General features: G+C 42.0%; 1 protein-coding gene across 1 annotated transcript in view; it reads right to left on the reverse strand.

Annotated features, from left to right (window-relative positions):
* Positions 1-18,667, reverse strand: part of SEC16A (SEC16 homolog A, endoplasmic reticulum export factor) — a gene marked incomplete in the record, with an annotated part of 1,997,470 nt that overhangs the window by 1,817,610 nt on the left and 161,193 nt on the right. Inside the window, 2 exon segments of the mRNA XM_044058481.1 lie at positions 706-800; positions 17,608-17,750. Of these exon segments, the coding sequence (XP_043914416.1) occupies positions 706-800; positions 17,608-17,750 (238 nt within the window).

Consider the following 18,667-nt stretch of genomic DNA (forward strand, 5'->3'; position numbering starts at 1 on the left):
ATAGGGATGAAGCTAGGGAAGTAACAGTATCTTTGAAAATTGAGTTAAATACATCAGCAATTTGAATTGGGGAAGTCTGAGTGAGGTTTGAGGGTGTAGGTGTTTTGGAGTTACCTGGGTGCAATAATTTGCTGATACTTCTCCAGAATTTTTTGGGGTTTTGATGTTGTGCGTATTGGACTTTTGAGTAGTAATTTCTTTTATCAGTGACTATCAGTTTCTTTATTTCATTTCTAAGTTGTTTAAAGGTCACATGGTCAGCTGGGTTTTTGGTAGCTCTCCATTTGTCCCATGTTCTATTTCTACGTAACATTTTTTGTTTGAAAGAACTAAGCAATCTTGATTGAAACATGATTTCCAACTGCATTATGCATTTCTGGATACTCCACAAAATGTCCAAGTCTATTATCTATAAAAATGCTACTTTCAATAAAGTATATTTAATTTAGTCCAATGAATTACATCTTATTTGCCATTACATTACACAAAAAAAAAAAAAAAAAAAAAATATATATATATATATATATATATATATATATATATATATATACACATATATAGAAAAAAATGCTTTCCAGAATGAGATTTGCTCCTGATGTACATATGTTTTAGCAATATGATCACTTTAGACTACAAAGCCAATGTGAGAATGGCCATTTTACTAAAACGTGAAGTAAATTAATGAAGACCAATTTACTTTTTTACCTCCATAATTATACTGATTTCTGTAATAGTCTGCATAGTTATCTTCATAGGCACTTTGACCACTCCTCTGATAACCATCTTCTGCAATACCCTGTCTGAAAAAAAAATACAAAACATTACACATTTTTACACTTGATATGACAAAATCTCATACTACCTCCAAACTATACTCTTAACAGAAAAACTAAAATTGAATATTTGAGGGCAATTCCTTTAACAGACTTATATCAGTGAACCTTCTTGACACAGGTGTTCATATCCGATTTCAAAATTTAAGAGCAGTCATGCCAGGCATTGTCTACTTGCATCTTCACAATATTCACACTGGTGTCTAGCGTATCAGTCAACAGCTCACAAAGTGGATGCTAGAAAACAAAATATAGTGGTCCAAGAAAAGAAGACAAGAGTAGCATTGATCACTGAAACTGCCACACCCAGTGACTACAGTGTCTTGCGTACAGATAGAGACAAAGTCATAAAACATCAGGATCTGCAGGCAGAAACAAGAGCAATGTGGAAGAAAGATACCCAGACAGTCCCAATAGTAGTAGGAGCAACGGGTCTTATAAAAAATAATTTACAATCGTATTTACATATGTTACCAATACATACACCTCCATATGAACTGCAGGAGGAGTCATTACTGGGCACATCACGGGTGCTGTGAAGAGCACTACTGGCTGACATCAAAGACTGAAACAATACTAATTTCATCAACTTCAATCGTACTTTGACTTAGGAATGGGGTCCATTCTTGTCATGGTATTAGAAACCCAAAAGACTTGGAGAAATTAAACAAAAAGTGTATAACGTGCATAAAATGAGGGGGCACTTGTACATGGCTCCCAGTCACCCCCAAACTCTACCTCCCAAATCCATACATAACCTAAAAAATTTACACTATGAAGCAGTGGCATAAAAAGTGAGTAACGTATGATTCCATGAATTGAAAGATTCTTGGACCAAAAAGGTCTGCCCTTGGGAGGCTGAAAAATCTTGGCAGGGTTCCTTACTATGCTCTCTGAGGAACCAGTCTCTTACCATACACTCCTAGTGGCCAGGTCAATGAAGCGGTCTGCCTGAAGAACCAATCAAGAAGTACAGATGGCGGAACCATATACATCAAAATGGACCCGACTGCCCTGAGAGGAAAGGTCTGTGGGCCAATTTCCCCTCTGGCACTAAAGTTTCAAGATATCAGTGAAGGTTAAGTCCTTGGAGGGAGACTGTGGAGATCCCTCTCTATCCTCTAAGTCAGTGTCCAAAGTGTCAGAGTCATATGGAGAGTTATGCATTTCCTTTAACACATCTCCCTTCCTGGTAGTCTCAGGTGGTGCAGAGTCCGAGTCATCAGAGGACTGGGCAGCTCTTTTGAGGACATCATTTCAGCTCAGGCCCTGGGATGTATGAGACAGTGGAGGCAAAGATGGGAGGTTGTCCAAGGGATGGACCAATGATGATGGGGGTCTGTACTGCTGCTCTAGGAGGCCAGGATATTATTTTCCCTATGACCACAAAGGCAGAGCTATTACCTGCTGATCTGAGGATTCCACCTTGAGCACAGTCACTGCCTCTTCAACAGAAGGGGTAAGTCATCTTGACAAAGGCATCTGTGAAGACGGACCCAAGGACAGGATCAGCATGGTGGTCCCCAAGGAAGAAAACTCTGACACCAAAAACAGAACCATGTGAGATGAATCTGAAGACAGCATCAAGTATCAATGTCAAAGCATCAGTCCAGAGACCCACTTGATTCCAAAGGTGTTGGGGTGACATGTCTTGGACTGGAAGTCTTCAACACCAAAGTGGGGTGTGGTCAGTTCTGAAACGACAAATTCCAGGCAAAGGGTTGGCCCCGATACCACCAGATTTGAAGGCCAGACTGAGTAAAGGGGAAAAAGGGGGGGGGGGTTAAGGTATCAGTCCAATCCACCCCTTGAGCGAGGAGAGATGGGAGGACACCTATATCTGTGTCTTGACGAAAGCCCTCATCATACAATACAGTTCAGCATCTTAAGTGTTCCTAAAAGAGGACTGAGAAGGCGGGTGGAAAGGAAGCCTAGAGGGTGCTCTCTCAGAAGAACTGCCTCAAACCACATATGTGGGGGGGGGCTTATCCTTAGCAAGAATCAGCTCGAATAGAGGAGGAGGAGCCACTGCTACAGATGTTGATGGAACTAGGGAAATAGTCTGCTCCATCTTAGGTATTTTAGATGGTGCTGCAAGAAGGGATCCTCAGACCTCCCTTTTTTACGTGTCTAAATCCCTATCTTTACCTTTGGCCTTATACTTGTCTTTCCCTGAGCCATCTTTTTTCTTTTTTTCTTTCCTGCTTCTCTCTGGCTGTGAAACCCGAGGTATTAAGCCAGTGATAACAAATTTGTTTCTTTTCTCTGAAACACACTTTGCAGATGCAACAAACAGATGTTCAACCTTCAAGCAAACCACGCACTGATCATGCAAATTATGAGGGGGGAATCTTGTGCCACACTGAAAGCATTTCTTAAACGGTTTTCTTTACCAAAAAAAAAGATCAGACAAAAGAAAAAACGCAGCAAATATAACAGTGACTAGGGTATCATACAGCAAAACCAAGTTAAATAGAAGGGAAATAGCCAACACTAAGACAAATCATCAACCATTAACAGTCAGAATTTTTTTTTTTTTTGAAGACAGGCAGGCAGAAGGCCCACTCATCAAAAACAAGAGCAATGTACAAAAGCAGAAAACAAAGGAGTTGAAGGTTTACTAGCAGGAGACTACAGTAAAATTCTACTAAAAGCTACTGAATAAGTAGGAAATGCAACAAAAATTAGTACAAATGTTGAGGTAGAGCACTTAAGATTTCTCCATGGAGTGGTGATCATGTCTGAATGCTGATATAGCAAACAAGATCATAGTACGTTTCGCAGCTAAGTACACTATGGGAGGGAAAGATCTTAAGGGGCTTGAGGCTGGAGCACTAGTTTTGCTAGATCAATTCCAACAAGCAGCTTAAGGATCCAACAGTTAAAATCGGAAAGACAACATGAACAGGATCCTTATTTGTGTCTTACTGGGAAGATACAAATGGACAAAGCCTAAGTACAGAGGAGGCTCAAGGAGAAAGATCACATGAAAAATCTGAATACGCAAACAAATTTCAAACATACAGAACAAGCACTATCTCAAATTTTCTCTCCTTAAAACATGCACCATCTGAGGTAACCACAGATACCATCATGCTTTTTTTTCCATTAGTTTACTCTATTTTACTATATTACTCTAGCATGTCCAAAGGTCAGTCAATGGTTTCCTCTCCAGTCCAGCTGGTGAATCTGGGAATTTTGAGGCAATGTTACAACTGTCTCATGTACACGGACAACCCTCTCCTCCTCCAAACAGGTTCAAATATATGTGAGAGATGCAACTATTTAGCCAAACTGGAGGCTGAGCTCTCTCATCTCAAAACTGGTGTAACCAGTCAGGAGGAGAAGGTAACCTCACACAACACAATTCCAGTATCACATGGTCCCACCACATCAGCGAACCAAACACATAAATACACAAAAACATACTCGGAGGCTCTAAATAAAAATCTACCTAAGCAACAGAGACCTACAAAGCAGACATCCAAGCAAACGCTACCTCAAAACAAAACACGCACAACACATAACCCACAAAGTCAGTGTGCCAAGCAGCCACAGCCCTTACGGCTGAATAACACACCTGATACTCTTGTAATAGGTGACTCTATTGTCAGACACACTGACGTCCCGCTCACCAGGCTGAATAAAGGGAAGGTCACGGTGAGCTGCCTGACGGGTGCTAGGATCCGCCACATAACGCAAGCACTCAGGTCACTCCAAAGCAAATACAAATATGACTCAGTCATTGTACATGCTGGTGTGAATGACCTGAGACGTACCTCCCTAGACTACATGAAAAGAGACATAGAGGAGCTCTCTGATCATGTAGCCCAGGCTGGTATGACCCTGACCTTGAGCAGCATCTTACCCTCACTTAGAATGATGCCACAGTACAAAGACAAAATGATCGATTTTAACAATTGGCTAAAATTTTAGTGTCATTCAAAGGGGATCCGGTGTCTGTCAGCCTGGGATGACATGCTCGACAAGCCACGTTGCTTCGCTAGGGACGGCTTGCACCTGTCACCACTGGGCTTTCGGATATTGGCAAAGGCTCTTGCCACCCCCATAGTGCCTTTTTTAGGCAAGGCTCAAAAGTCAAACCCACCCCCATAGACAGCACAAGGAACAAAAAACTAAGGGTAATGCTGCTAAACGCCAGAAGTCTTAACCTCAAGATGCACGCACACGAAGCTCTCCTCAGTATGGAGAACATCGATATCTGTGCAGTGACAGAAACCTGGTTCAAGGCTCCAGAGAGCACCACAGCACTACCAGGCTATACCTCATATCATGCTTTTCGGCCCCAAAACCCGGACAACCACAAAAGGAGGGGGAGTTTCCATATTTATCAAGGATATCCACACCTCCAGGTTAGTGGCATTGCACGAAGTATCGGAGACCATCCATGTGCAACTAACAGTGGGCAAGACTGCTTTTCAGTTTATAGCATCCTACAGACCACCCTCTCAAAGTCAGGAATCCCACTTGGCTTTCCTGAAAACATTGGAGAACATGAAGATCTCTCCGAACACCATTATATTGGGCGACTTCAACTATCCAAACATTGACTGGGAGCACTACTCAAGCCCCAGCACCTTAGCCCAAAGGTTCCTGGAAATTATGAACTCAAATGCTATGGAACAACTAGTCACCACTCCCACAAGAGGGGACAACATACTAGACCTGATCATTACCAACATGGGGACTCTATGCTCCACACCAGAAGTATATCCCTCATTGGTAAGATCAGACCATAAATTAATTTCGCTGGATGTCCACAGCCCGACCCCACCCCCAGCCTAGAAAACCAAAGTGAAAAACTTCTCAAAAGCGAACTTCTCACTTCTCAAAACCGAAGTGGAATCCTTCAAGTCCCCAGGGCCAGTGGAAACTACGGCCCAAACTGCAGAATCCTATATAAATGCATTCTACGGACATCTCCAGGAATGCATGAATCATGCTATCCCAAACAAAACCAAGACCCAATCATCCAAAGGCAGGCGTCCAGTCTGGTGGACCCCTGCCATAAATAAACTGTACAACAGAAGGAGGAAGCTACTACATGATAGAGCAAAATCCCAAATAGGGAAGGCATCTCTGATCAGTACTAGCAAAAAATTACGATCCCTCATAAAATCCTCCAAGGCCAGCTTCGAGAGAAAAATTGCACAGGACACCAAAGACAATCATAATGCTTTTTTCAGTTATGTTAGAAACCTGGGATGCAATTAGACTTGTTCTGAGTTGATTCTAAATGACAAAAAATACACTGAACCCACAGACATCGCCAATATCCTGGCAGACAGGTTCAGTGCAAACATCTCCCCCCCCTCCCCCCCAAAAGAGCAAGTATCTATCCCGGCAGAGGGCTGCCTCTCAAACATCTCTGATGCTCAGGTGAAGGCTGACCTCTCCAAAGCAAAAAACACTGCTTCCATGGGACCAGATGGCGTCCCAGGTTGCGTCCTACATGAACTCCAAGAGGAACTAATCCCTCAAATAAAACAGCTATACAATCTCAGCCTCACTACAGGATATGTGCCCACAGAATGGCGTACAGCAACAGTGGTCCCACTCCACAAAGGTGGAGCCTCTATGGACCCTGGAAACTATCGCCCCATAAGCCTGACTAGCTTAGTCTGCAAGGCTATGGAGAGGATCATCATGGAGCTCATAAACAAAGACATTGGGGACCTACAGACACTAGATCCTACCCAGTTCGGCTTTGTCAGGGGCAGATCCTGCCTTTTGAACCTGGTTGACTTCTTCAAAACAGTCACCAAAGCCATAGATGAAGGAAAGGTAGTCCACACAGCCTATCTGGACCTTGCAAAGGCATTTGACACACTACCCCACTCGGGCATCATAGATAAGCTATCCAGCTTAAATATAAACCCCTATGTCACAAGATGGGTCGCAAACTGGCTCAAAGACAGAACCCACAGAGTGAGAGTTGCTGGAGCCATGTCAGACTCGAAACCGGTCACAAGTGGCATCCCACAGGGTTCTGTCCTGGGACCATTCTTGTTCGGTATATACTTTTCCGAGGTACAGGCAAACGTGGGAGGACTATGGCTCACCAAGTTTGCAGACGACTGCAAACTGGGCGCCATAATCAACTCTCCAGCTGACACAAACATCCTTCAAAAAGGTCTCAAAGAGACAGATAACTGGTGCCAGCGCCATGGTTTAAAGCTAAATGCCAAAAAATGTATAGTCATACCCTTTGGCAAAAACAATGTGCCCACAAATTACCACAAAGGCGGAAACCCATCAAGTACAGAGAAAGTTATTAGGGACCTGGTGACCCAAGTTGATAGCAATCTCTCCTTTGAAAACCACATTGCCAAAGTGGTTAGAAAGACCTTCTACATAGCCCACCTCATCACGAAGGGTTTCACATCTAGATCAAGAGAGGTAATCGTGCCCCTTTATTCATCCCTCATCAGGCCCATCATAGAATACAATGCCCCTTTTGGGATGTACCTTACTCGACACCTGCAGCAATTAGAAAGACCCCAAAAGTATCTCACCAAGAGGATCAAGGGTCTCAAACAGATGCCATATGCTGCTCGGTTAAAAAAAACTCCAGCTCTACTCAGTTGCATACCGCCTACTTCGAGGCAATCTACGCCCGACATACAAAGCTATGTCAAATCCAGAATTAATGGACATGCTCCATCTCAGTAAATCTAAATCCCTTAGAGCCACACGCTCGAGGGACTTGAACCTCAGCACAGAAATAAATAGAAAGTACAGTTTTGTACCTACCATAAATGTAGATGTCCGATAGATATGCAACTGCAGTCCTGACATATGGGTTGTCCTGCCTCAGGCAGCCCTTCGGTCGGCCGGATTCCAAAGTCTGGGTCCGGCGTCGGCTGATGTCGCCTCTTCCCCGACGTCAGAGCGGCCAGGGTATAAAAGCATCAGCCGACGCCATCTTCTTCAGTGTTTCTTGCCCCAGATGCCAGGTGCCCTCCAAGGAAGGCTAAATTTAGAGAATGGATAAAATTCCAGACATGCACAACAGTAATAAACAGATACACCATAACAGATATCCCCAGCTAATTTGAAAAAGGGGGAGTAGACCCCAAAAAAAGAGAATTACAAAGGGGTAGGAGGGAGGGAAAACCTGACTGCAGTTGCATATCTATCGGACATCTACATTTATGGTAGGTACAAAACTGTACTATGTCCTTCAAGAATGCAACTGCAGTCCTGACATATGGGTTGAATACCATAGCCAAGCTGGGGGTGGTAGGATCTAAGATAAGGATGGTGTAGCTAAAATGCCCTGCAGGACTGCAGAAGCAAAGCCTGCTCGGGATCTGGAATATAAAGGCAGGTTGTAATGTTTGGAAAATGTATGCACGGAGCTCCATGTAGCAGCTTCTAGAATTTCCTTTGTAGCCACCCCTCTTAGAAAGGCTGTGGAGGTGGCTGTAGCTTTGGTGGAGTGTGGCCTGATATTGGCTGGCACACCTTTTCCATGGAAAGAGTAGCAGAATCTGATGCAGTTTCCAATCCATTTTGAAATTGTTCGTTTGGAAATTGCCTTTCCTTGTACTGCAGCAGCGTAAGCTACAAATAGTTGGTCAGACTTTCTGTTGGCATTTGTTCTGTCCAAGTAGTAGCGCAATTGCCTGTGTTGTCCAAAGTGTGCAAAAGCTTTTCTCCTTTATTTTGAGGATTGGGAAAGAAAGTAGGCAGGTGAATTGCTTGATTTAGAGAAACCCTGGATATCACTTTTGGCATGAATGAAGGATTGGTTCTTAAAAGAGACTCTGTCCTGATGGAAAATGAGAAATGGAGGTACTGCCATGAGGGCCTGTATCTCAGAGACTCTTCTTGCTGAAGTAATTGCCAACAGGAAAACTGTTTTCCAGGAGAGAAATTGCAATTCTGAAGATGCTGCTGGCTCAAAAGGAGGAAGAGTTAATTTTTCCAAGACGAAGTTGAGGTCCCATGCAGGCACTGGTGGTTTTCTTGGAGGTTTAATATTCTTTATCCCTCTTAGAAACTGTCTTAGCAAAGGATGTGAAAACACAGGTGGATCACAGTTGTATTTTGCTGAAATTGCTGAAGCGTGTATTTTTATGGAAGAATATGAAAGGCCATTGTGAAGCATTTCTGCCAAGTATTCTAGTATCTATGGGATGCTCATTATTGATGCATCCTGACCCTTGTTGGCATTCCAGATGTTGAATCTCTTCCATTTGGCTAAATAAGTTTTTCTGGTGGAAGGCCTGCGTGCTTCCAGTAAGATCTCTTGAACTTTTTTAGAGAGAGAGATATGGGGAGAAGTCATGGAACCCTCCAAGCTGTCAGTTGCAATGTTTGCAGGTTGGGATGAACAGTCCTGTAATTGTGCTGAGTTATAAGCAGAGGCAATTGAGGCAGGAGCCACGGCTTGGTGCGAGTTATGCTCCTTAGTAATGGATACCAGTGTTGTCTTGGCCAGTCTGGAGCTATCAAAATGCCTTTCGGTTGTTCTGCTTTGATCTTCAGTAACACCTTGGTCATTAATGGTAGAGGTGGAAATGCACAGATTGTTAGAGAATTCCAGCTGAAGGAGAGAGCATCCATTCTCCAGGCTTGAGGATGGTGTGTCCTTGAGCAGAACTTCTTCAGATGATGATTGAGGTGTGAGGCAAAGAGATCTATGTCCGGCCTTCCCCATGCATGAGTTATTTGTGAAAAAATGTCTGGATGCAACATCCATTCGTGTGGGTCCATAATGTTTCTGCTTAGACTGTCCGCCAGAACACTGTCCTTGCCTGGGACAAACTGGGATTGCAACTGTATGTTCAGTTTCAGGGACTTTTCCCAAAGAGTCATTGTTAGTCTGCAGAGGGGGTAAGAATGGGTGCCTCCCTGTTTATGTACCACATAACAGTGGTGTTGTCTGTCTTTATTAGCAGATGACCTTGCTGAATTTTCCAAAGGCCTCGATTGCATGAATCACTGCCAACATCTCTTTTTGATTGATGTGCAGATGCAATTCTCGGGGTGCCCATTGCCCTTGAATGCATCTGCCCTCCATGTGCGCCCCCCATCCATGATCTGAGGCGTCTGTTGTAATGGTTTGGCTTGCTTGAGGTTTGTTGAAAGACATGCCTTTGTTTAACTGGCTTGCTTGTGCCCACCACAAAAATTCCTTTTGTAGACATGGAATGAGTGGAATAATTGCTTCTAAGTTGTTGCTGTGTTGAGACCATAAACTTTTTAGGTACCATTGTAGCTTTCTCATGAGTAGTCTTGCCAGCGGAATCAGAAGAATGCAAGATGCCATGAAACCCAGGGCCTGCAGGATTTTCCTTGCAGTCATCTGGGTGTGTTTTGCTAGGTTTCTGAAGTAATCTGGTAATTGTTCTTGTTTTTCTTCTGTGAGGAAAGCCATTTGTGAATTTGTGTCCAGTTTGGCTCCTAGAAAAATTATTTGTTGGGATGGCAGTAGTCTTGATTTTTGAATGTTGACTGTGTATCCCAAAGCCTGTAGTAAGTGAATGACATAGTCCAAGTTTCTTATCAAGGCTTGCTTGCTGTCCACTTGTATAAGGCAGTCGTCCAGGTAAGGGTATATTTGTATCCCCTGAAGTCTGCAATGTGCAATTACTGATGCCAGGCATTTCGTGAATACTCTGGGCACAGTAGATAAGCCAAAAGGCAATGCTGAGAACTGATAATGCTCTGACCCTGCAAGAAATCTGAGGTATCTTCTGCAGCTGTGTCTGATTGGGACATGCAGGTATGCCTCCTTGAGGTCCAGAGTAACCAGCCAAGACCCCTTGCCCAACATGGGAAGGAGTTGCTCTAACGTCAGCATTTTGAATTTTGGCACAATGAGAAAAGTGTTTAGAGCTGACAAGTCCAGTATAGGTCTCCATTGCTTTTCTTTTCTTGGAACAAGGAACAGTCTTGAGTAGAATCCCTGGCCTTGTTCCTGAGGAGGAACCTTTTCTATTGCTTTGATTTGTAGCAGCTTTGAAACTTGTACGAGTGCCTCTGCCCTTTGATTTTGTGGCAAGTTTGGCATGCCTTGTCTTGTTGGTAAGGTATGGAAGTGGAACCTGTAACCTTTGTCTATTATGTCCAAAATCCATTTGTCCTTTGTAAAAACGTGCCAATTTTGTGAAAATAAAGATAATTTTCCGCCTAAAGGTGCTTCTCTGAGCCTTGGTCGGTGGTGTCAAAGCCAAGTCATTGTGATTGTCCCTGTGGAGCAGTAGAAGTCCCTGCGCCACTTCTCTGATAAGTTGGTTGCCATTGGCGGCCCCTGTAGGAGCCTCGGTATTGCCCTCTACCTCGAGCACGCCTGTTTTTTTCCCTTTGGAACTTGTCAGTGTCTGGAAAGGACCAATTCTTCGAAGGCCAATTCCTACTGAACATTGGTGGCTGAACCTGGAGGAAATCTTTGACTGTTTGTACTGATTTAGCCTTTTCCTCAATTGATTTCAACACACCCTGTGCATTAGCACAAAATAGCTTGTCTTTTTTCAGAGGTGCATCTAGAAGCTTTACTTTAACATGATCTGGCAATGTCCGTTCTTTCAACCAAGCATGTCTACGTATGACGGCCCCTGTCATAGCTGCCCTACATGAAGCTTCCAATGCATCATAACCACACTGAAGAAAATGATTGCTAACCTGCTGAGTATTATGAACCAAATCCTGCAAGGCCTTTCTATCTAAAGGCTCAGGAGAGGCTAACTTTTTCTGTAAATCATCCATCAAGAAATCCTGATACTGAAACATATGAAAAAGACAGTTAAGTGCCCTCATGGCAAGGGTGGATGAGGTATAAACTTTTTTACCCCACCTCTCCAGGGTCCTAGATTCCCTGTCTGCGGGCAAAGGATTTTTGGCAGTGGAAGTGGCCACTCCTTTGGGACCCTGAGAAATAGTTTCTAGATCAACAGAGTGGGCCTTAAACAGATGTTTATGAGTTTCAGGAACCCTATAATATCTGTCTGGCTTGACAGGAGCAGGAGGGAGAGAATCAGGAGAAGTACTGGAGTCTAAGAACACATCATCCAATACATCTAACACTGGGGGTATTAGCTAAAGGCCTGTGCTGGGGTAACTTAAGGAAAGTCCAAAGCCATTTCCTGGAGTCGGAGAAATCCTGGCCCTGCCACTGAAAATGCTCTCTCATGGAGTGGAGAATTTCCCCGAAAGAAATATCCTCAGGAGGAGAGGCAGAGGGAATGGATTCATCAGCATCAGAATCCTCGTAGGCCGGGAAGGATTCTTCCTGGGACTCTGAATGGCCTGACTCACAGAGGCTTCATCTGAGGAAAGGGTATCTGTCTGCTCAACCCTAGGCCTTTTGTCTGAAGGCGGCTGAGAACCTCTGTCTGGATGAGCCTGAGAGCCCCTGATTAAAGAAATTAGATCTGCAGCTAAAGTCATGATCTGTTTATCAGAAGTGGGACCCTGAGAAAAAGATTTAGGAGGGTGAGACTTAGCCTGGCTGGCAGCCTTAGCACGTGTGTAGGCCTTGATGGACATAGACACAGGAGGCCTTGCTGCCCCACGTGCTGGAGTAACTTTGTCCACCTGTATGGTGTCAGGCAAAATCTTGGGCTTCGGTTTCAGGAGGAAAATCAACAACCGGCACCGGGGTAGCCTCCGGGACCGAAGTGTGCGGTAAAGCGGTGTCGTCGGCCTGGAGCGGTTGAATTACCACTTCCGAAGAGACCGATGCACTCGCGGTAGGCTTTAGCATGGTGTCGGTGGAAGTCGCGGGCCGCGAATGTCGGTCCCGGTCCTTCCGTTTTTTGGAAATATGTGCTGTCGGTAGTTCTGACGGCATGATATAGGAGTAATTTTCCCAAAAAAAGTCTTCAGCAAATTCTGCCCGGCGCCTAAGTGTGCGCTTATTGGAGCAAGCACAGGCAGCACAGGCCGAAACGTCGTGGTCTGGGCCGAGGCAGGGAAGGCAGTAAGAATGGAAGTCCTTATGAGGTATTTGTTTACCACAAGACAAGCAATTATTAACTTTTGCAGTTTTATCTGACATCGGCTGAGGCAAGAAAAGGTTCCCCAACAGGGTACTTAGCTTTTTGATGACTTCGGATCTGAAAACACAGGAGCTGGCCGACCGGCACTTGCAAACTGCTTCTGCTTCGGGCACCGTGTGGCAAGAATGACTGAAGAAGATGGCGTCGGCTGATGCTTTTATACCCCGGCCGCTCTGACGTCGGGGAAGAGGCGACATCAGCCGACGCTGGACCCAGACTTTGGAATCCGGCCGACCGAAGGGCTGCCTGAGGCAGGACAGCCCATATGTCAGGACTGCAGTTGCATTCTTGAAGGACATCTTGCTGGAGGGACAGGTTCATAACCCAGAGGCTCCCTTCACTCTGGAATAGAATTCCAGTTCATGTGAGGCAGAGCACCTCACTGAATCTCTTCAAGAAGAATCTCGATAGGTGGATGGGGGATCGTAGGTTTGTCCCAGGGATTACTCCCGTGTCACTATTAGACAGAGGCACAGTAAACTAAACCTTAAAAAGAGCACAGTATACTCAAATCAAGGGGTGGCGTAAGCCATACAGAATCGGGCTAGGCTTATAATTGCCCCAGGGCAGATAGCCTAGTATGAACCTATGAACCTATAAAATTCTTCTACACATACACAGTACCACTTCCACAGATCATTAGTTTCTCCCATTTCTTATAAGACCTATAAAATGGATGTACGTTTTAGCAGAAACTCCAAGTAACTCTATAATTGCACATGAAATGTTTATACCAGATACGGTCTCCATTTCCCCACTATTTACTCTTTTCTACACTCATATTTAAACACCAAGACAGCCTTCCTTCAGAATCAACTACATTCGCTTAAGCATTTTTTCTCTGCTGAAAAAACGTTATCCGCACACATTAGTTCCAAATGAAAGATCACTCCAGCTCATGTCCAGCAACTACCTGCAAAGTACCTTTTTACTTCCTGCAACATTTCATTAATAAAATGAGCAAACAATACAAGACTAAGTGGGTAACAGTACTAACAGTACTGAATTCTCTTTTTGACTATACATCCTTTGCCTAATTCATTACAGGAATAATACCAGCAGTAAACTTCCTTAACTTTCCCACGTCAAGTTCTTTAAACAGAACCTAAAGTTCAGCGTTATTAAATGTTTTCTCCCATTCTAAATTAACTATTTAACATACTCCCTTCATATCAGCTCCACCACCTACCTCACAATACAAAATTTATATGGTTCTTTTTTTTCCTACCCTACTTTAAAGTGGGTCAATTATTTCCTTTCTGTTCTCCTCAAAAAACTTTTCTTCCCAAGACCTTATAGTCAAGTCCCAGAAGAAAGAAATGGGCCTGCAATCTCCGATACTTTACCTTTGCTTTCTTATAAAATGTTAACTCTCCTTCATGTAACACAGCATCATTCGTCTCTAGGTGAAACTATTTCAGGAAACTGTACCCAATACTCAAGCTCTGCATTAACAAGTTCTATAGAAAGCTCATATTCTAGCCATACAAACCATATGTTGTACCCTTCATTGCTTTTCTTATTTTCTACTTCAAATAAAGCTTTACTAACCCCATTCCAATTATCCTGTAAGTTATCACCACTCTGTTCCAAACATCTGTAGCACTCAAACTACCAGTAAATTTACCCTCATTACCCTCCACTTCTTCTTACGAATTTAATACGATAACAAACTGCTGTTCATTATTTTATCCTTTCTTCCTAACACACCTAAATCTCTCTATCGCCATTTTTATAATCGTTCTTTGCTTAAAGCACAACTCCCCCTCCACTGTATTTATTCATATACCAAAGCTTTTTTTTTAATCCTTAGAATATCCAAGGTGTTTACTGCCTTTTAAATTCTTCACTTCAATTTTGTCCATGAGGGTCCCATCATTTTTCTACCTCTTTAAATCTCATGCGTCAGTACGAAAACCTGTCTCAGCCTACATCACTTAGACTAGACATGCCATTCTCTATCATGTCAGAAATCACTCCATTTTACATCATGAATTATGTATTGTTGAAGATTTTATATATATATATATATATATATATATATATATATATATATATATATATATATATATATATATATATATATAAACAAATTAATAAAATTATTTTCCAAACGGAATGAGTTTCTGGATAAATTTTAATGGTTGAAACAGGGCCGAATAATTTATACTGCAACACTAGATACCCTGTAAACTGTAGGTACTCTTTTTTTTTTTTTTTTTGGTCAGTGATGTCTTTTTTTTTTTTTTTTTTTTTTTTTTTAAATTGCTGCAGGTAATTAAAGGACAACCTGAAATAACAAATACAAAACTACATACTACATATGTATGCCATGCCACCTCTTTAAAGTGAAAGCAGTTTGCCAAAAATGAACAGCAATATTAAACTGACAAATTGCTTTTATTTCACTTCTTTGCATTATTGTCTGTATTTGAATACTTGCAATTCCCAAGATGAGAGTGGAAATGATCCAGACATACCCTGGTCAACAAATAAAAATAAACAGATAAATAAAAACTATACCTGTGTACTTATCTACAACTTGCGTTTTGTTTAGTGGTTGCATTTTCAAAGTTCCTATTCCCACTCAGTTGCAGTATGAGACCTGAGCATATGTAGACAATTACTCTGCTATAGCGGGGCACTGCAGTCAAAGCAAAATACCTCAGCCCCCTCCTATATATTTCTCAGTTGGAATTTTACCTGTCAGCACTTTACGGTAGATACTGCAAGTTCCATTTGCCACAAAGCTCTTTGCCCCTATGAAACCGGGCAGATTTTACATGTCTTTTTTTACACATTCACATTTAGATTTGCCCTAGATCTAGCTAACTTTGTCTGTGTTTCCCAAACCATGCAGACGTCCTCTTTTTCCCCTCCTATTTGAAGGAAACATACAAAACTTTGGACAATAATATCAAGAGAATGAGCCTTTTACCATTTTAATCTGACTGGAAATGTTTTAAGTGCTCTGAACCTAACATTCACTGTGTGTTATATACCATTAAGGTGTATGGTACAGGTCTGACTAAGCATGCAAGTTTACTGATTGTTTGTCATTAAACATGAGGTCTGCCCACTTAGCTTCCCCATCCCCAGTCACCTCCCTCTCCCTCCAAATTTATAATCCTCCAACCACCTCAATTTCACTTCTCTCTCTCAATATATTAGATGTTATCTAACAGTGCCTGAACAAATAGTCAATGCATCAGGTCAATCCATTATCTTAATTCTAATACATAAGCACATCAGCTGCTACATTCCTACAACCATAAAGATGTGTGGAACTCAACTACAGGCATAAATATACTTGCAAATCCATAACTTTAGATACAAACACTTTGCTCACTACTCCTTACCAACATGACTTTGCAGGTTCTTCCCAACTTCAACGTTTATAATATACCACATTGCTCCAGCTCAACTTTACTGCACAGGTTACTTGTAGACAATGTCTTACATCAACATTAATCAGCCATTCCCAAACATGATCTTACTTTGAATCTTACTAACCTCAGACTACCTTTTGGGAGAAGCAGCCAACAAATCAGTATGGTCAAACGTTAACACTAAGTTTTTTTTTAAATAAAAAACATCTCAGCAGGAACACAAACTTGGTGATATTACTTCTTCAAAAGCACCACCCATACCTCACATACAGAACTTAAAATAAAGTCTAATGAACTCAAGTCCTTTCTCTTGCTTTTATAACCTATACTTGTGCTTCTTACTTCTGGTGAAGTAGAGCACAACCCACATCCCAGTGCACCTACTTGCAAAATTTTAAGCTCTAAAGAGTTTTAAAGAATAGTCTTATTCTAGAAGCATGTTATTCAACAGCAGCCCACCATTTTAAGCATCTCAGAACAATCACTTAAACAGAAAGTTATGTTTATGCAGCCTTGCAGCAGCACATTGAATAGATTATTTGACTGTTACTAGGCTAACGACTGGTGGTGGTGGGGGCTTTTATAAACCTAGCCAAGTTTTTCCGAAAGAATAATTATGCCCTGTATACAAATAGGACACTGAAGACCAGGCATTTATAACCTCTCTCTGTCCATAAGGGATATGGGTTCCAGGCCCTGTGTAAATTTCCTATTCCCCATCCACTGATCTAGGTTGCGCTTAAACTGGGTAATAGACCAACTCAGCTTCACATAGATGGGAAGCCTATTCTACAGAACGGCAGTCTCTGGGACATATATCCGTCTCTCCAACATGTTCTGTTTAAGTCGAGACAGCATTCAAATCTGTAGACCTTGTATTTCTGGTACTCTGACTTACAAATATGTAGGAGATTCAGGAGTGTGGGGTTTGCAGATGTCTTGTAAGGCAAGCATAGACCACTCCTCAGCAATCTATGCTAGACTGAGTAGAGGAAACGGCTTTAAGGCACTGTGCACAAGGCAGGTTGGTTATTCCTTGTATTCTTTTTGTAAAGAACCTCTTAGGTAGCTCTAGTTGCTGTATGCCAGAATGTGTTTAGCATAACAGAGCAAGACTATCTTAAGTGTGTTCTTAAAAATCAAGTTATGTACCACATAAGAAAAAAGGCAATTTTACAGATTTTTTTTTTTTTTTTTTACTTTCAGCTTCTAATAAACCAGAAGTATGACATATTTGTAAAAATAATGACCAAAGAGCAGCCTGGATTTCATCACGCAATTGTTTTAGTCTACCAACCATCAGATACTAACAGAGTCAATCATGCAATTTTCTTTCCATTCCCCAACACTACTTACCTGGAAGAGGGTCTATCAGAATGTTGACTTGTTCGAGAACTGGGGCGTTCAGGTTCAGGATACTGATATCGCTCAGGCTCCCGATATGTACGGTAGTTATCATACCAGCCATACCGTGGGTCGTACATCTTATAAGCATCAGTCTAAAAAAATAAACAAACAAGACTGATTCACCAAATCACACAAAAGATAACATCTCTCTAGCATGCACACCAAGCCAACTACATTAAGACAATGAAGTGCACTAGGGTGAGCTACTCCATATAAAAGTACAAAACCTACTTTGATTCTTCTGTACATCTTACATATAGGTCTCCTATCTAAATTCCTTTGCTCAATTTTCTATAGCAGAACCGGTTGTGTGTTAGTTGCAAAAAATACAAGAATCCTTAAAAACTTGTTTAAAACAAATTAAAATGTCCTTTAACTTAAAATCAGCATATACTGCAGAAGGTTTAAGTTTTACTACAGACAGAAATAATGGGTCTCAGAAGAGGATCTTCCATTTTTTTGGCATCCCAAAAATACTGGGGATCCCTGATGATTCACATTCAAAGTAGTAAAAAAAAAAAAATAAATAATAATCTGTTGGTTTAATAATAAATCAAGCAAATTTACATCAAACTTTATCCAGCTTCATAACTCGAAAGGAAGTATTAGTGGATAAAGGGCCGCAAACTAAAATAGTTATATTAACCTTCTTCCTCTTATGTTTTTTTTTTTTCTACAACATCTCTCCATCATTTGAAACATACTTTTCAAAAATATCCACCACCGGTAACAACAGGGTATTGAATAAACTGCATACAATTAAGTTAATTTCTGAATTCCCTGAACTCAAGATTCCCCACATTCCCTGAACGCAAAATTTCCCAAGTTTATCTTCCTTGTGAAAACTTAATTCCATCAGAAAGTTAGCTATATTAACTCTCAGTTCAGGTAGAAATGTGACACCTTGCAGACAACCAGCAACATAAAGTAAATAAACAAACATGCTACTAGCCCAAATGAAATTATTTATTGGATAAAACTTAAGCACCTCGGCTAAACAGCCTTCAAG

The sequence above is a fragment of the Protopterus annectens genome, chromosome 16.part0 (assembly GCF_019279795.1).
Source record: "Protopterus annectens isolate FY-2018-M chromosome 16.part0, PAN1.0, whole genome shotgun sequence".
NCBI lineage: Eukaryota > Metazoa > Chordata > Ceratodontiformes > Protopteridae > Protopterus > Protopterus annectens.